This window comes from Trichechus manatus, unplaced genomic scaffold (assembly GCF_000243295.1).
Source record: "Trichechus manatus latirostris isolate Lorelei unplaced genomic scaffold, TriManLat1.0 scaffold00135, whole genome shotgun sequence".
Taxonomy (NCBI): Eukaryota; Metazoa; Chordata; class Mammalia; order Sirenia; family Trichechidae; genus Trichechus; species Trichechus manatus.
Window position 1 is genome coordinate 7,067,040 of NW_004444071.1, and position 18,461 is coordinate 7,085,500.

The 18,461-nt window shown below is 40.9% G+C and overlaps 1 protein-coding gene across 1 annotated transcript in view; it reads right to left on the bottom strand.

Annotated features, from left to right (window-relative positions):
* The window catches only part of LOC101351363 (UDP-glucuronosyltransferase 3A2-like), a 26,618-nt gene extending 17,186 nt beyond the window's left edge, over window positions 1-9,432 (bottom strand). The window contains 3 exon segments of the mRNA XM_004385257.1: window positions 140-149; window positions 7,210-7,311; window positions 9,339-9,432. Coding sequence (XP_004385314.1) covers window positions 140-149; window positions 7,210-7,311; window positions 9,339-9,432 — 206 coding nt within the window.
* Between the last annotated feature and the right edge of the window lie 9,029 nt (window positions 9,433-18,461).

An 18,461-nucleotide genomic window follows, 5' to 3' on the forward strand; every position in this document is an offset into this window, starting at 1 on the left:
TACAGCTAGATGGTGCCCGGCTACCACCACTGACTGCTCTGACCAGGATCACAATAGAGGGTCCTGGACAGAGCTGGAAAAGGATGTAGAATAGAATTCTAATTCACAAAAAAAGACCAGATTAGCTGGCCTGACAGACTGGAGAAACCCTGAGAGTATGGCCCCCAGACACCCTTTTAGCTCTGTGGTGAAGCCCCTCCTAAAGTTCACCGTTCAGCTGGAGATTGGACAGCCTCATAAAACAGAACAGGACTAATGAGGCACAGCAGTCCAGGGACAAGGAATAGAAGGCAGGAGGAGACAGGAAAGCTGGTGATAGGGAACCCAAGGTTGAGAAGGGGCAGTGTTGACATGTCATGGGGCTGTTAACCATTGTCATAGAGCAATACGTGTACTGTTTAATGAGAAACTATTTGTTCTGAAAACCTTCAACTAAGGTACAAAAAAAAAATTATCTATGTGAGATCAAATTGACAACAGCAACTCAAAAGGTTTGATGGGAAGCCTAGGGGACAGTGAGTTGAAGATAATGGTGATGGAATAATTTGGAAAAGGGATAGTGAGAATAGCAGTACAACTGGAAGAATGTAATCGATGTCACCGAATTGTACATGTAGAAACTTTCAAAATGGTGTAACTTTGGCTATGAATATTGTTACCAAAAAAAAGGTCCTCCAAGATCTAGAAGGGAGAGTGTTGACATGTTATGGGGCTGTTTACCAACATCATAAAACAATATGTGTACGGACTGTTTAATGAGAAACTATTTGTTCTGTAAACCTTCATCTAAAGTGCAATAAAAAAGTTTTTAAAAAAACACAATTTAAAAATGGGCAAATATTTGACAAACACTTCACCAAAGAAGAAATATGGATGGAATATAAGTACATAAAAAGATGCTCAACATTATTAGTCATGAAGGAAATGCAAATAATTAAAAATCACAAGGACGCTACTACATACCTATTAGAATGGCTAAAATGAAAAAAACTAACTATACCAACGGTTGACAAGGATGTGAAGGAACTGGAATACTCATTCACTTCTGATGGGAATGTAAAATGGTATCCCCAATTTGTAAAACAGTTTGGCACTTTCTTAAAAAGTTAAACATGTATCTATTATGTGATTCAGCCATTCCATGCCTAAGTATGTACCCAATAAAAAAGAAAGTACATGTTCATTCAGAGGCTTGTACATAAATGTTCATAACAGCTTTATTTGAACTAGCCAATAATTAGAAACAACCCAAATGTTCATCAATAGACAACTGGATAAACCCAGTGTAGTATATCCATATGTTACGGATTCAGTGGCATCCCCAAAAAAGATATGTTGAAGTCCTAACCCCTATACCTGTCAATGTGACCATGTTTGGGGAAAAAGGGTTTTTCTTTGCAGATATCATCAGTTAGCTTAACGAGGCCATATCAGAGTAGTGTAGGTCCTAATCCCTGAGGGGTGTCTTATGAAAAGGGAGAATAGACACGGAGAGAGAGTCACACAGTGGGGAGATAAACACTATGTGGAAAAACATTTATAATCCAAGGACCACCAAGAAATGGCAGGGTGACCAAGAGCTGGAAGAGATACAGAAGGACCTCCCCCTAGAGTGGACAGAAAGAGAGTATAGCCCTGCCAGCATCCTTAATTTGGACATCAAGTCTCCAGTACTGTGGGAAAATAAATTTCTGTTCTTTAGAACCACCTACTTTGTAGTATTTTGTTACAGCAGCCCTAGGAACTGCTCCATAGGGTTTTCTTGGCTGTAATTTTTATGGAAGCAGATCACCAGGCCTTTCTTCCACAGCACCACTGGGTGGGTTTGAACTGTCAATCTTTAGGTTAGTAGTCAGTGCAAAGCACTTGTGCCACCCAGGGACCTAACAGAATACTACTAAGCAATAAAAAAGAATGAACTATTGATACACAACACTGCATGAATAAATCTCAGAATAATTATGTTGAATAAAAGAAGCCAAAATAAAACAGTACATAACTTTTGACTCCATTTATATAAACTCTATAAAATGCGAACTATTATAGAGTGACAGGTTACTGACTGCCAAACAACAGGGTGGGAGGTGAGAAGGGCAGGAGGGAAAGATTGCAAACAGGCATGAGGGAACTTCTGGGGGTGACAGATGTATTCACTATCTTGATTTGCCATGATGAAATCATAGGTGTCTACATATGTCAACAATTATAAAATTATACACTTTAAATACATACAGTTTACTATATATGAACTGTACCTCAGTAAGTCTATTTCAAAGAAATGAAGGTAAGGAACGCTACTCAGTGATCATGAGGAAGTAACAGGGACCACATTTACCTTCCCACTGTAAACAACTGAAAAAAAAAAAATCAATGGACCAAATATGTGAAAAAATTATTTTAAGGCTTTGGACACCAGGCAGTTCAGGACATTCGTGACTGGATGGAGAGAATTTCCAGGGTGCATCTCATGAAAGTGGGGACCCAAATCTGGGCCAGCAGTCTCTTTGAGTTGAGGAAAGCGAGATCAATTTCAGGGAAACCAAAGCAGAATACTGGAGAAGACAGAGCTGTATAAAGAGAAAGCTCTGGAGTGGGAGTCTTCAGCTGAGAATGGTTCAGCAGATACATGTGAAGAAACTATCCAAGATCAGGGAACCACCAGAAGAAACGATGAGTCAGTATAGTACCTTGAGGTTGGAAAGGGATTCTCTCCAAGTCCTACTCCTCCTTGCCTCAATTCTCAATATTTGCTACATATCTAAAGATAAGTTCTCCAGTCAACTTGAGAAGGTGGCATTTTGATCCCCATCTGTCTATGTCCTATGACTCTCTCTATTGATTCTGAAATTCAAATACCAGGGAGGTTGTATTTTAGTAAGCTTCCTAAACCCTGACCATATGAAATTTAGCTTCACCTTGACAATAGCAAATGAAGATACTCTATATTTACCTGCCCAGGACTAAGATGAGTTCCACTTGATAAAGAAAGGGAGAAGTCCAAGCTGTCGGATCAGAAGCTTGACATCCATTTAAGGAATTCATTATTTACCTGCTGATCCTCTCTCTGACCTACTTACCCAAACAAGGCAGAACAGACCCTGCTGGAAGGAGCTAGAGTTGTCTGGTTAGGAGGAGGTTTCTGCAGCCAGAAAGTGGTCTGGGTGTCTGTAGCCAGCCCTTGACAATCAGTGATATAACTGGGCCAGTCCAATAAAGACAAAGAGGACCTGTCACTTGGGGAACTTCCCCTGGTTCATAGAGCAGTACAGGAGGCTGTTTTAGGGAAAGAGAAAGAATCAGGACTTCAGATAACCATGCACTCTTTTAGGGTGTTATCCAGTGCTTGTGATTCAGATATTGGCTGGAGCAGAAATGCAGGTAACTATTGGAAACCTTTGCTTCTACTATATTTCTGAAGTCATTTATTTATTAAAGCTATAAATAAACAAATGAGATAGGGAGGTTATCCAAACAAGTAGTTAAATGATTCAAATGTTTCAATACACTGAGCTGGGAATCAGCACTCTGTTAATCCAATCAGGATTATTTGCACAGTGTAGCCAGATTCTGATGAACCCTGATGGCACACTGGCTTGAGCGCTCAGCTGCTAACCAAAAGGCAGGCGATTCAAACCCACCAGCTGCTCAGCAGGAGAAAAGATGTGGCAATCAGCTTCTGTAAAGATTACAGCCTCAGAAACCCTATGGGGCAGTTCTACTCTGTCCTATAGGGTCTCTATAATGTAACATCCATACACCTATAAGGAAGACCAGTTGATACAACTATTATTCAAATTTATACACCTACCACTAATGCCAAAGATGAAGAAACTGAAGATGTTCACCAACTTCTGCTGTCTGAAATTGATCAAACATGCAATCAAGGTGCATTGATAATTACTGGTGATTGGAACACAGAAGTTGAAAACAAAGAAGGATTGGTGGTTGGAAAATATGGCCTTGGTGATAGAAATGATGCTGAAGATCGTATGATAGAATTTTGCAAGACCAAGGATTTATTCATTACAAATAACTTTTTTCAACAATGTAAACAGTGACACATGGACCTTGCTGGATGGAATACACAGGAATCAAGTCGACTACATCTGTGGAAAGGTATGATGGAGAAGCTCAATATTATCAGTCAGAACAAGGCCAGGCGCTAACTATGGAATAGACCATCAATTGCTCATATACAAGTTCAAGTTGAAGTTGAAGAAAATTAAAACAAGTCCATGAGCACCAAAGTGCGAACTTGAGCATATCCCACCTGAATTTAGAGACCATCTTGAGACTAGATTTGACGCATTGAACACTAATTACCGAAGAACAGACGAGTTGTGGGATGATACCAAGGACATCATATACGAAGGAAGCAAGAGGTCGTTAAAAAGACAGGAAACAAAGAAAAGACCAAAATGGATGTCAGAAGAGACTCTTAAAGTTGCTCCTGAACATAGAGTAGCAAAAGATATTGGAAGAAATGATCACGTAAAAGAGCTGAACAGAAGATTTCAAAAGGCAGCTCAAGAAGACAAAGTAAAGTATTATAATGAAATATGCTAAGATCTGGAGTTAGAAAACCAAAAGAGAAGAACATGTTTGGCATTTCTCAAGCTGAAAGAACTGAAGACAAAACTCAAGCCACGAGTTGCAATACTGAAGGATTCTATGAGCAAAATATGAACAATGCCTGAAGCATCAAAAGAAGACGGAAGGAATACACAGAGTCACTGTACTAAAAATTATTGGTTGAAATTCAACCATTTCGGAAGGTAGCGTGTCATCAGGAACTGGTATTATTGAAGGAAGAAGTCCAAGCTGCACTGAAGGCACTGGCGAAACACAAGACTCTAGGAATTGGTGGAATACCAGTTGAGATGTTTCAACAAATGGATGCAGTGCTGGAAGGCTCTATGACAAGAAATTTGGAAGACGGCTACCTGACCAACTGACTAGAAGAGATCCATATTTGTGCCCATTCCTAAGAAAGATGATCCAACAGAATGCAGAAATTATCGAACAATATCATTAATATCACTTCCAAGTAAAATTTTGCTGAAGAGAATTCAAAAATAGTTGTAGCAGTACATCAACAGGGAACTGCCAGAAATTCAAGCTGAACTCAGAAAAGGATGTGGAATGAGAGATATCATTGTTGACGTCAGATGTCAGGTGAAAGCATAGAATACCAGAAAGATGTTCACCTGTGTTTTATTAACTATGCAAAGGCATTTGACTGGGTGGGTCATAACAAATTACAGATAACATTTCGAAGAATGAGAATTCTGGAACACTTAATTGTTCTCATGCAATACCTGTACAAAGACAAAGAGGCAGTTGTTTCAACAGAACAAGGGGATACTGAGTGGTTTGAAATCATAAAAGGTGTGTGTCAGGGTTGTATCCTTTCACCATACTTATTCTGTCTGTATGCTGAGCAAATAATCTGAGACAAAGAACTATACGAAGAAGAACGGGGCATCAGGATTGGAGGAAGACTCATTAACAATCTGTATGCAGATGACACAACCTTGCTTGCTGAGAGCGAAGAGGACTTGAAGCACTTACTGATGCAGATGAAAGACTACAGCCTTCAGTATGGATTACACCTCAACATAAAGAAAACAAAAATCCTTACAACTGGACCAATAAGCAACATCATGATAAACAGACAAAAGATAGAAGTTGTCAAGGATTTCAGTTTACTTGGATCCACAATCAATGCCCATGGAAGCAGCAGTCAAGAAATCAAACAATACATTGGTCAAATCCGCTGTAAAAGATGTCTTTAAAGTGTTAAAAACCAAAGATGTCAGTTAGAAGACAGTCCTGGCGCACCTGACCCAAGTCAAAGTATTTTCAGTTGCCTCATATGCATGTGAAAGCTGGACAACGAATAAGGAAGACCAAAGAATTGATGCCTTTGAATTATGGTGTTGGAGAATATTGAACATACCATGAACTTCTAGAAGAACAAATAAAACTGTCTTGGAAGAAGTACAGCCAGAATATTCCTTAGAAGGCAAGATGTTGAGACTTCATCTCAAGCACTTTGGACATGTTATCAGGAAGGACCAATCCCTGGAGAAAGACATCATGCTGGTAAAGTAGAGGGTCAAAGAAAAAGAGGAAGAAACTCAACAAGACAGACTGACATAGTGGCTGCAACAATGGACTCTGAAATAGCAAGGATTGTGAAGATGGTGCAGGACTGGGCAGTGTTTTGTTCTGTTGTACATAGGGTCGTTATGAGTCAGAGCCTGCTCGACGGTACCTAACAACAACAACAAACATTTTTCCTCAAAGATGCTTAATTTTTGGATTTTTTTTAAATCAAACTTCAGCGACACTCTCAGATTGAGCTACCCAGAGATTTAAGTCCCAGATTCACCAACCTCAGTTATCAACCTGCCATGTGACCCTGAGCAAATCATTTAAATTCTCTGACCATCTGTTTTCTTGTCTGTCAACAGAGAAGTATTGACAAGATTCATGACATCATTTTAGTTTAAATTCTTTGGATTTGATGACTCAGTTAAGAACTTCTAATATCTCTATGCGCATACTCATGGGCAGCCACTGATTTTTCAAGAATTCTTCAATGAGAGATTTAGAATTTAGCTGCATAAATAAGAGGACCTATGTGAAAGCTTTGTTAAGTTCAGGTCCCATAACAGGAGGAAAAAGTAACCTAGGTAATAGGAAAGAAGTCATCCTTATATATTAGAAGTGTTAAATATGGCTGAACACTTCTGTTCAATAGATTTTAAAATCACATTGCTATTGTTGTTAATTGCCATCAAGTTGGGTCTGACTCATAGTGACCTCATATATAACAGAACAAAATGTTCGATGGTCCTGTGCCATCTTCATGATCATTGGTATGCTTGAGTCCCACCTAATGAAGTGGTGTTTATCAAAATGATCCAAAATAAGGTATGGAAAGTACCCTGGGATAGAGCTGACATCCAGGTAGGGGGGAGAAATAAGTAGATATGGAGTGTGGAGATCATGTCAACAGAGCCTAATAAGTCACCTAACACTTTACACGCACACATACACACACACACATACACACACACACCCCTTTTCATTCTTGTAACCCAATTATATTTTAAAAACGTTTTTGCTAAGCTCTGCTATACAGAAGGCATTGTTGCTTATTGCCTGGGATAAAATAACCTAGGAATTAGTAAGAAAAGATACCTGACAACAAAGAAAGTCCTTCCTGTTGAAACAAGGTCACATTATGACCATGATCTTGAAGAATACGAGATACCTGGTCCATCAGTAGACAATGGCTTCCACCTAGGAAAAATGTACAATTTCACTTTTATAAATATAAGAATAGAGAGTCTGAAGCTGATGGGGAGAAAACCAGGAGAGGAAGGGTAGTAAAACAGGGAAACTGGATAGTGAGCAGATGAGCAAGCTTCATCAGTCCCTCCATCTCCTTTTGGTAACCCTCTCAGCCTAGACACTCAGAGCCTGGCTCCCTAAATCCTTGCCCTATTACAATCCTCCACTGAAAATTTCTGTTCTGGGACCCAAGGTCTCCAAGAAATTGTGACGAGCCTCTCTGTGCCTAGAATTTAAGGAGTTCCTCATCCTGGAGGGCATGCTGCCATGAGTCTCATGGAGACATGAAATCCTAAAGAAATAACTGCATGGTGGAAATTTTGGCATGGTGCTGTTCCTGTGAATGTTTCTCACTAGACAATCAATCAGAGCTATTTCTGAGACCCTCTCTTTGGAAATTTATGCCACTATAGGAGCCAGAAATATGGGAGCTACAAAGTGAGTCCAAGACCCAGCCATTGGAAGAGAAAGAGGTGGAGCCACCGCTTAGAGCCCAAATCTTTTTGGTTTGACTGTATTTGGCAGGAAGGTTTTCAATTTGAGCCTGAACTTTCCTCCACTTGGAATTAAGATATAACAGGACAACTGTGTGACGTAGTGTTAATCTGCTGGATAGTATTTCTATGAAAGACCAAGAATCACTGCTCATAGGGCAATCCCAGGATCCTCAAGAAAGAGAAGGTACAAGTTCCACCACACCAGTATCTCCTTTTGCTAGAATAAGAACCCCAGCAACAGAGAAAGGCAGATCAGGAGAAAAGGAAATAGCAAAGGCCAAGAGTTGGGGTGAGGGGGTGTTAGGGAGCTGAAGGTCCTGATGATTTTGTAGCTGTTGGATTGACTCAGTATTTTACATGAAGATTTATATGGTCTAGGGTAGGAAGGGATATATATACACTACAAGTCCCCCTACACCTTACACTGCCTGCTTTTGCTGTTCATTTTAATCCATGTAAGAAATGGGTGCTAGGGAGAATGGACTCAGCCACTCATGGTGGGTCTTGTTGGGCAAGGCTGCACTCAGGGGCAAAGAAGTGGCTTTCAGCTCTGTTTCAGTAGTCTAGGCACTCCTTGGAAACCCTATAGGGAAGTTCTACTCTGTCCTATAGGGTTGCTATGAGTAGCAAGAGCGTTCTGACATGATCTTGCAAAAGATGCTTCAGTTCCCTGACCCTCAGTTTCCCTCTCAGGAAAACCAAAGAAGGGGCTAAATTCGATGAACTCTAAGGTTCCTTCCAGCTCTAAGATCCCCAGATTCTTGGTGATCTAAAACTGACCTAAAGGAGCCTGGGAGACTTTCAGGATGGGTTGAATAAAGGCCTTGGAGAAGCTAGACCCCATAAAGACCTCTTTTTCCTGAGATATTCCCTCTCTTCTTCCATTCTCTTTACCACAAAAATAAAGGAAATAAAACCGGGGGCACAAAATGCAGAACTAAGAGCTCCACGTGTCACCAAAACCTTACAGCACAAGGGTGAAAGGCAATGGGGCAGAGAAGTCCCGATTGCTCCCGGGTTCCTCTGCTCTGCTCTCTGCTCTCTGCTTATACTTTCTCAGCTCCTCCTTCGCATCGGTTGTGTGTAGCTTCAGAAAACTTGTATTACTGCCCCCAGGAGGACTCTCTCCTGGGCGCCAAGAGCTTGCTAACACTCGCTGCAATGTCTACTGGCAACGGCTGTGCACTCTCCCTCCCCCATGAAGTTTAGGATGAGCGCCTACTCGCCCTCTCAGCGCGTCTAGAGCAGGAAAAGGGAAAGCAAGGGACAGTACTGTTTTCTCCAGAATTATCTTCTCCAACTCGGCAGGCGGAGCCCCCTCCATGCCCCCGCAGACCAAGCTCCTCTCGCTCCTCCCTCCCAGCCACCAGCCCCACTAAGGAAACATCCTGGAGTGTCCCTCTGCGCGTGCTGGGTCCCAGCGTCCTTGAGCAGGTTCGAGACGCGCTGGTCTCTGGATTCCCGGGGGCCAGCACTCACCCATCAAGGATGCAGTCAGGATTTTGGCGGCCTCTGAGAGCAGGGCTCCAGGCAGAAACAAGCAGAAGAGAAACAGCGCCTGCTGCGCAGCCATACTCACTCCTCTGGACGCCGCTGAGTCCAGCGCCCAGCAAAGCGATCCTGTGCGCCCTCAGGCGGGACAGGGAGCGTGAACCACAGGCTGAGAGCTTGGAGCGGGGGTAAGAGTTGAGATCCTGCCTTTCGTCTCTTGCTTTTGTCCCTCCTGCCCCAGTTCTTGCTCGACTGACTATTCTGTCCTCGCCCTACCAAACCACGGGACTAAGAAGGACCAGTTAGCGAGCTAGATCCTTAACTTCGCTCTGCCCATGTAGTCAATGTCCTTCCCGTCTAGGAAATTCAAAGAAATCAGGTCGATTACAGCTCCACCTGGAAGTGACGTGCACCCATCGCTCTTTTATGGGCCCTTTCCCTAATTTATAGTACCCCGTCTCCCTTCTAACTGCCTCCATTTACCTTATTCTGCCATCCCTACCCTCCATTTCTCCAGGTATCTGCTTAAACTCTCTAGGTAGTGTCCCAAGCTAAAGAACTCTCTGGAAGCTCATCTCCAGGAAAAAGGACGACGCTAGTCCTGAATTATTTCTCTGAGGGTCTCTTTAAAAGGAGCAGATTCGTGAAAAGGTACTAGTGTCCTGATGTGTTGAGCACCTCTGGAAGTCTAGGTCTTTACTTGGAGGACTGAACTCTAAAACGGAGACTATAATTCTGAATAAACATCAGAAAATAGGATTCGGGAGCTTTCTATAGTCTCCCCGACTACATGCTACCCCCTTGTAAGGTCAGCCTTGGGGAGGAGAAGGGCTACCTCCTGAAGCTATCTTTGCATTCTCTGCCCTCAAAACAGGCTGCTTTTAGTAGAGGTGCAACTGTAAAACAGGAAAGCACCCTTCAGTGGATTCTGTCTACAGAATGAAGTGATCCCTTGTATTCTGGTTTGTACCATTATTGTCTTCTGTCTACAGGTCTTATTTTTTCATCTGAAGTTTAAGGATTATGTATTTACAATTTGCATAATTTTCACATAGCCATGTCTGTTTTGGTGAGGCAGAGATAGGCGATGGATGGATGGGTGGGTGGGTGGGTGGTTGGATGGATGGGTGGAGTTTTTACAGGCATCACAAGACTCCAGGCCATCTATCACTTTATTATTCTTGTTCATATCATCATGGATTTGTTTGTTAAATAACTTCAAACTTATTCATTGATTCAACAGTTATATTGATAGCTAATTAAACGTCAGGCAATGCTCCTCTGTTGGATAGAATCATGCTTAGCACAATAATAAAATAGGTAGAATGTTAGTGGCAAATGTTACAAAGAAAAATAAAGCAGAGAAGGAGATATGAGGATTCAAGTATCAGGTACTGCTCTCTTATATGCTGTGATTCAGATGAACTCTAAAAATTTTTGTGACTATCAGAGGAATGTGAGCACAATATTTGATAGTAACTAGTTACCGTTGATTTGGAGAAGTGCTTTAAGGCTCTTGTGGTTATATAAAAAGGGAGCCCTTATCTCTTAGGTATGCATTCTGAAACATTTACAGATGAAGTGTTATGATGTCTAGGATTTGCCTCAAAATAATTTTTTGGGGGGTGGGGAAGAGGTTGAAAGTGGGTGGGAATACAAAGGAAAGAAAATTAGTCAGAAGTTAGTAATCGTTGGAGCTGGGTATTGGGCACCAAGAAGTTCTACTTTTATAAATGTTTTAACTTTTTTTATTTAAAAGTTTTTTAAACTCTCCCACTATGATTCTATTTTCTATTGCAGTTCTCTCAATTTTTGTTCTATACACTTTGAGGCCACATCATTAGATGCATACACATTTTCAGATGTATGCATTTTAGATATTGCATCTTCCCAGTTTCAGGGACAATTAATCTTCATTATGAAGGTACCATTTTTGTCTCTTGTAATGCTTTTTGCCTTAAAGCCTATTTTGTCTGATAGAGTAATTGATTATAACCCGATTATCCCTTCTACCATAAGCACCCATAAAACTAGACAGAAATCAATGAGGCAAGTTTTCAGATGTTAGACACTAGGCAGTGTGTCCCCTGATAAGGGTGAGCCTCAGGATGTCCCCAGTTTGCACCTGCTCCTGAGGTACCTTTCCTGCCTGCTGTGCGGGGGGTCAGGGTTGGGGTGGAGCCACACAGGCTACAGTTGGTTTGCAGAATTAGGAGGTCAGAGGTAAAGTTCAGGACAACTGGGCAGAGTACCAGTGAGAAGACAGCTACATAGAGAAAGAGATCTAGAAATACGCATGAGGGCCCCCTTAAGTCTTTGACCAAATATTAGACTCCATAGGTACAGGGTGAGACTCCCTGAGCCCTGGCAGAACTGAGATTCCACAAATCTCTCAGTGCTGGGAGACATAGCAGTTCCAACAGGCAGAGGGAGACACCTCACAGAACACCTCAGGCATATGATATCTGTTTATCCCAATATTGGTGATATTGTTAAACTGGTATCTGTCTGCCAGGTTTCTCTATTCTAGTTACTATTTTCTCCCTTGTAATTACTGTGCAAAGAGATATTTTGAGATTCTGAAATATTATCAAACTTTTACCCACTGGATTTAGCATCCATGGATAACTCTTGCCAAATTAGTTATTAGTATGATGGTTGCAAAATGGTAATATTCTAAACCCATTATTTCTTCAATATTAATTAGATTAACATTCTACTCTAAGGAAGAGGGAACCTTGGTGGCACAGTAGTTAAAAGCTCAGTTGCTAACCAAAAGGTTGGCAGTTCGAATCCACCAGCTGCTTCTTAGAAACCTTATGGGGCAGTTCTACTCTGTCCTATAGTGTCGCTATGAGTCAGAATCAACTCGACGGCAATGGGTTTGGTTTTTTGGTTTTATAAGGAAGAGATTTCCTTTATCCCCTATCTGTTTTTCTATCATCTGTCTACTTTTTGTGAGTGGCAAGTCATGATTTTAATTTCATTGAATGGAGTATATAATTTCTTACTAACATTATTTATTTTGATGTTCAAATTGTCCCAGGGATGACAGTGGGAACCTCGTCAAGCTGAGTCCTGAGTAGATTTTTGTTGTTGTTTTTGAATATTGTTTTGTTCTTTAAAAACATTTCCATTCTTTTTTTTAAGCACTTCCTTACTTTGTGGGAAAAAAAAAAAAAACAAAAACTTGGGGGTTCTTCCCAGTCTTCTCCCTTTCTATATTGTATTTTCTTTCTCCAACAGTGAGAAACCTGGCTCCTGACATCTCCAATACATTTACGCATTTGCTCAATCCTACAATCAGAACATAGGTCCGGATTTTCTAACCCATACCACTGTTAAAAACAAACCTGCTAATTTGAGGTTAAGATTTATTTGTGGTTGCTTTTGTCTTTAGACTGAGGATATATATGTGTTCAAAAGTTACTTATGTTAATTAACTTCCCTTCATGTGGTTATGTTACTTATGGAAAAACAGATTCGTTTGTTTTTATTTTTATTATATTTTTGCCACCCCCATCCCTGTTAAGTAGCCCTGGTGGTACAGCGGTTAAGAGCTCAGCCGCTAACCAAAAGGTCAACAATTTGAATCCACCAGCCACTCTTTGGAAACCCTATGGGGCAGTTCTACTCTGCCCTGTAGGGTTGCTATGAGTCAGAATCAACTCAACGGCAACGAGTTTTTGGTGTCCTTGTTAATGTAATTTCAGTTTTTGACTATGTAAAACAATAACATGATCCCAACCATCAAAACTATCTCGAAAGAAGGTATTGCTTGCTCCCCACCTTTCCCTACTCCCACTGCCCCTCCCCTGTAGATAACCAAAATGATTATTTTCTTGTCGATCCTTCCTTATTTCTTCTTGAAAAAATAAACAGGTACATAGGAGGTACCATATCCTTTTACACAGAAGGTATATCCAAGAACTCATTCCATATCAGTTTGTAGAGCTCTTCCTAATTCTTTTTACATAGCTACATAGTATTCCATTGTGTGGCTGTACCATAGCTTCTTCAACAAATTTTCTATGTATGGACATTTATTTTCAATATTTTGCAACTGATGGCAAATAATGCTACAATGAGCAGATGTATTTTCATATTGTTGGAGGTGTGTTCGAGCTAAATTCCTAGATGTAGGATACTGGGTCAAAAAGTAAATGCATATATAGTTTTGTTAGGTGTTGCCAAATTTCCTTCCATGAGGTCCTACCATTTTGCTTTCCCACCAGCTATGCTGACAACGCCTGCCTCACCACAGCCTCAGCACAGTGTGTGTGCTAAATCTTTGTAATGTCTGACAATCTGATAAGTGAGAAATGGTATCAGAGTGTAGTTTTCATTTGTACTTCTCTAAAGAGAGTGAAGGAAAGCATCTTTTCATATGTTTAAGGACCATTTATAAGGGATGTGTGTGTGTGTGAATTTTATGTTCTTGACTTTTGCCCATTTTTCAATTGGGTTCTTTGTTAATGTTTTTCCCCTCAATTTTAAGAGTTCTTTATAGAAATGTGTTGTGAAGTCCAGTCTTGTAAATGTATGGGTTTTTTTTTTTGATGATGATGTTAGGAGTTTGCACCATCTAACTTTCTAGTTTTCTAGTTGCCCTATAGGAATCTATATTTTCCCCTTTTACTTCATTTTTCTTCATCACCCAATATCCAAAGAGTGCCTCCCTGCCTCCTTTATACCCTCTTCTCCCTCAGAAACAAAGCCTTTCGAAGACTGTTACCTTGGGTCCTTCATGCTCGTGTGTCCCTTCCCTGTGGTCAAAGCTTGATCGGGGACAGTTTATCAGAATTTGAATACATAATGTAGGTTTTCTCCTTCTTAGCACACTTTTAGTTCACCCTTAGGCTGTCTTTGGCCCTTCTCTCTTTTCTGCACTATTTTTCTATCAGTCACAATTGACACAACAGCAACTGGTATGGTTGGTTAGCTCCCTACCAACCACACCAGCTGCTGTAGCAGGAGTTCAGGAGAGAGTTCTGCCGAAATCTGGTACAGGCATACTTTCTTGCGTTTTGTTGATACTGCGTTTTTTCCAAATTGAAAGTCTGTGGCAACCCTGGGTCAGACAAGTCTATTGGTACCATTTTTCCAACCGCACGTGCTCACTTCATGTCTCTGTGTCACATTTTGGTAATTCTCATGATGTTTCAAACTTTTTCATTATTATTATATCTGTTATGGTGATCTATGATCAGTGATTTTTGATGTTATTTTGTAATTGTTTTGGGGCACCATGAACTGCACCCACACAAGACAGGGAACTTAATCAATAATGTTGTGTGTCTGACTACACCCCCAGCTGGGCATTCCCCCATCTCTCTCCCTCTTCTTGGGTTTCCCTATTCCCTGAGACATGACAACATTGAAATTAGGCCAATTAATAACCCTACAGTGGCCTCTAAGTGTTTAAGTGAAAGGAAGAGTTGCACGTCTCTCACTTTAAAATCAAAAGCTAGAAATGATTAAGCTTAGTGAGGAAGGCATATTGAAAGCCAGGATAAGCTGAAAGCTAGGCCTCTTGTGCCAAACAGTTAGCCAAGTTGTGAATGCAAAGGCAAAGTTCTTGAAGGAAATTAGAAGTGTTATTCCAGTGAACATACGAACGATAAAGCGAAACAGCCTTATTGCTGATATGGAGAAAGTTTTAGTTGTCTAGATAAAAGATCAAACCAGCCACAACATTCCCTCAGCCAAAGCCTAATCCAGAGCAAGGCCCTAACTCTCTTCAATTCTGTGAAGGCTGAGAGAGGTGAGGAAGCTGCAGAAGAAAAGTCTGAAGCTAGCAGAGGTTGGTTTATGAGGTTTAAGGAAAGAAGCCATCTCCATAACATAAAAGTGCAAGGTGAAGCAGCAAGTGCTGGTGTAGAAGCTGCAGCAAGTTATCCAGAACATCTAGCTAAGGTAATTGATGAAGGTGGCTACACTAAATAACAGATTTTCAATGTAGATGAAACTGCCTTATATTGGAAGAAGATGCCATCTAGGACTTTCATAGCTAGAGAGGAGAAGTCAATGCCTGGCTTCAAAGCTTCAAAGGACAGGCTGACTCTCTTGATAGGGGCTAACGTAGCTGGTGACTTTAAGTTGAAGCCAATACATTCTGAAAATCCTAGGGCCCTTAAGAAATTATCCTAAATCTACTCTGCCTGTACTCTGTAAATGGAACAACAAAGCCTGGATGACAGCACATCTGTTTACAACATAGTTTACTGAATATTTTAAGCCCACTGTTGAGATCTACTGCTCAGAAAAAAAGATTCCTTTCAAAATATTACTGCTCATTGACAATGTACCTGGTCACCCAAGGGCTGTGATGGAGATGTACAAGGAGATTAATGTTGTTTTCATGCCTGCTAACACAACATCCATTCTGCAGCCTATGGATCAAGGAGCAATTTTGACTTTCAGGTCTTATCATTTAAGAAATACATTTCATAAGGCTATAGCTGCCATAGATAGTGACTCCTCTGATGGATCTGGGCAAAGTAAATTGAAAACCTTCTGGAAAGGATTCATCATTCTAGATGCTGTTAAGAACATTCGTGATTCATGGGAGGACGTCAAAATATCAACATTAACAGGACTTTGGAAGAAGGTGATTCCAACCCTCATGGATGACTCCAAGGGGTTCAAGACTTCAGTGGGGAAGGCAAATGTAGATGTGGTGGAAATAGCAAGATAACTAGAATTAGAAGTGACACCTTAAGATGTGACTGAATTGCTGCAATCTCATGGTAAAACTTTAACGGATGAGAAGTTACTTGTTATGGAGGAGCAAAGAAAGTGGTTTCTTGAGATAGAATCTACTCCTGTGAACATTGCTAATGCTGTGAACATTGCTGAAATGACAACAAAGCATTTAGACTATTACCTAAACTTAATAGATAAAGTAACAGCAGGGTTTGAGGAGGTTGACTCCAATTTTGAAAGAAGTTCTACTGTGGGTAAAATGCTATGAAACACCCTCGTATGCTACAGAGAAATTTTTTGTGAAAGGAAGAGCCAGTCGATGCAGCAAATTTCAATGTTGTCTTATTTTAAGAAATCACCACAGCCACCCCAACCTTCATCAACCACTACCCTGATCAGTCAGCAGCCATCAACATCGAGGCAAGACCCTCTGCCAGCAAAAAGATTACAATTCACTAAAGGCTCAGATGATGTTAGCATTTTTTAGAAATAAAGTATTTTTTAATTAAGGTATATACATTGTTTTTTAGATATAATGCTATTGCACACTTAATAGACTACAGTATAGTGTAAACATAACTTTTATATGCACTGGGAAACCAAAAAATTCGTGTGACTCACTTTATTGCAATATTCACTTTATTGCTGTGGTCTGGAACCAAACCCGCAATATCTCTGAGGTATGCCTGTATTTATTTTCCTACTTGTGGGAAGGCATGGGTTATGCGTATTATTTGTTCTTCTTGTTTATCTTTATGGTGTATACCCATTGTTGTCAAGTCAATTCCAACTCATTGTGACCCTATAGGACAGAGTAGAACTGCCCTGTAGGCAGTAATCTATGGAAGCAGACTGTCACGTCTTTCTCCCATGGAGCAGCTGGTGGGCTCAAACTCCTGAACCCACTGGTTAGCAGCCACATACTTAACCATGGTGCCACCAAGGCTTCTTTTATGGTATATATGGCATCTAATTGCAGGCAGTAGAAGGGTGCGGAGCAAGGGGAAATGACCCAGTGGCGTGCTCCCTTCCCTCCATCCTGATACCTACCACAGCATTTTATAAACTATAACGCCAGTGTAGGGGGAAGAGAGTTGGAAAAGAGTGAGCAGGCTTAATGGAAGGACAGGATGCATGAATGCTGGCTGGTAAGTCCAGAATCCCCATTTTCCCATATATGTGGGGACATTTTAATGTGGATACTAGTCATTGCTACAAAGTCTTCTGCACAGAGGATTTCAGAGCCATATTGATTGAAAAGAGAATCCACTTGCAAAGAACATTTTTCTATGGAACACTCAATAGGCCAACTTTTACCCTGCTTATGACACTTAAGGCTTGGTGCCCACTGGTCTGTAGCAAATGCGCCTAGAGTGACAGCATGCAGCCCTCTCTGTGTTGTCCTTGGAATTGACAGCCACAATTTCATTCTCTCTTCTCATTGACCCAGGAATCAAGGACTGGGGCTCCATGACAGAGATCACCCTTCCCCTCTCCCTACCTCGTGGTCCTCATCATGCTTATCAAGTCTTTGAGTAAGTCTGTCAGGTAGCTTCCTAAGGCCCAGTCAGAGACGATGTCTAAGCAGCAGAAATGTTTCTTTCCCATCATGTCCAAGATTGTTTTCTGCTTTGGTGCATAAACCTAGGCCACGGCCAAATATCAGAACACAGAAAATTATTCTTCATTGGGCCAAGCATTCTGTAGGGTTTTTTTTCCCCCTGCCATTTGCCATGTGCTTTAGACACTACAGGATGGTAAACCCCACAGTCACTTCCAGGTCCCTTCTTCCTTGCCAGCTGCCAATGCAGAGACTTTCCCAGCTTCCTTTGCAGTCTTGAGTGGCCAGGTGACAGAATTCTTGGCAATGAGGAATAACCAGAAGTCTCTTGGGTGGAGAGAGAATTCTGTGAGACTTCCACTTTCCTGATAAAAAGGATATATATAGCTGATACTGCCCCTTCTCCTTTTTGTCCTCCTTGGAATATGGGCATAATCTCTGGAACTGGGTGGCCATCTTGCAACCACGAGGTAAAGGGCAAGAACTATAGACACATTCTTCCTGACATTGACAAGCTATGAAACCAATGCCAACAATTGCCTACCTGCCATCTTCTTTAATGCAAGAAAATTTTTCAACATAAGTTTGAATAATTCAATAGGATGCTTTTTTTGTATATTGTAAATATTGTGGTTTTAAACTAGTTACATGTCATACTCCTAAATTTAGATCAGCTTCCAATGTTTTATCCTTTGGGATTTCAACATCATGAAATATTTCCAGGAGTTCCTTTAATGTGAAGTTTTTTTTTCTTTTAGCTTGCATCACTTTCTCTGGGCCAGCATTATCCTTTATAATGACAACCCACTTTCCTTATTAATGTCAATAAATTTTCCTTCATTAAA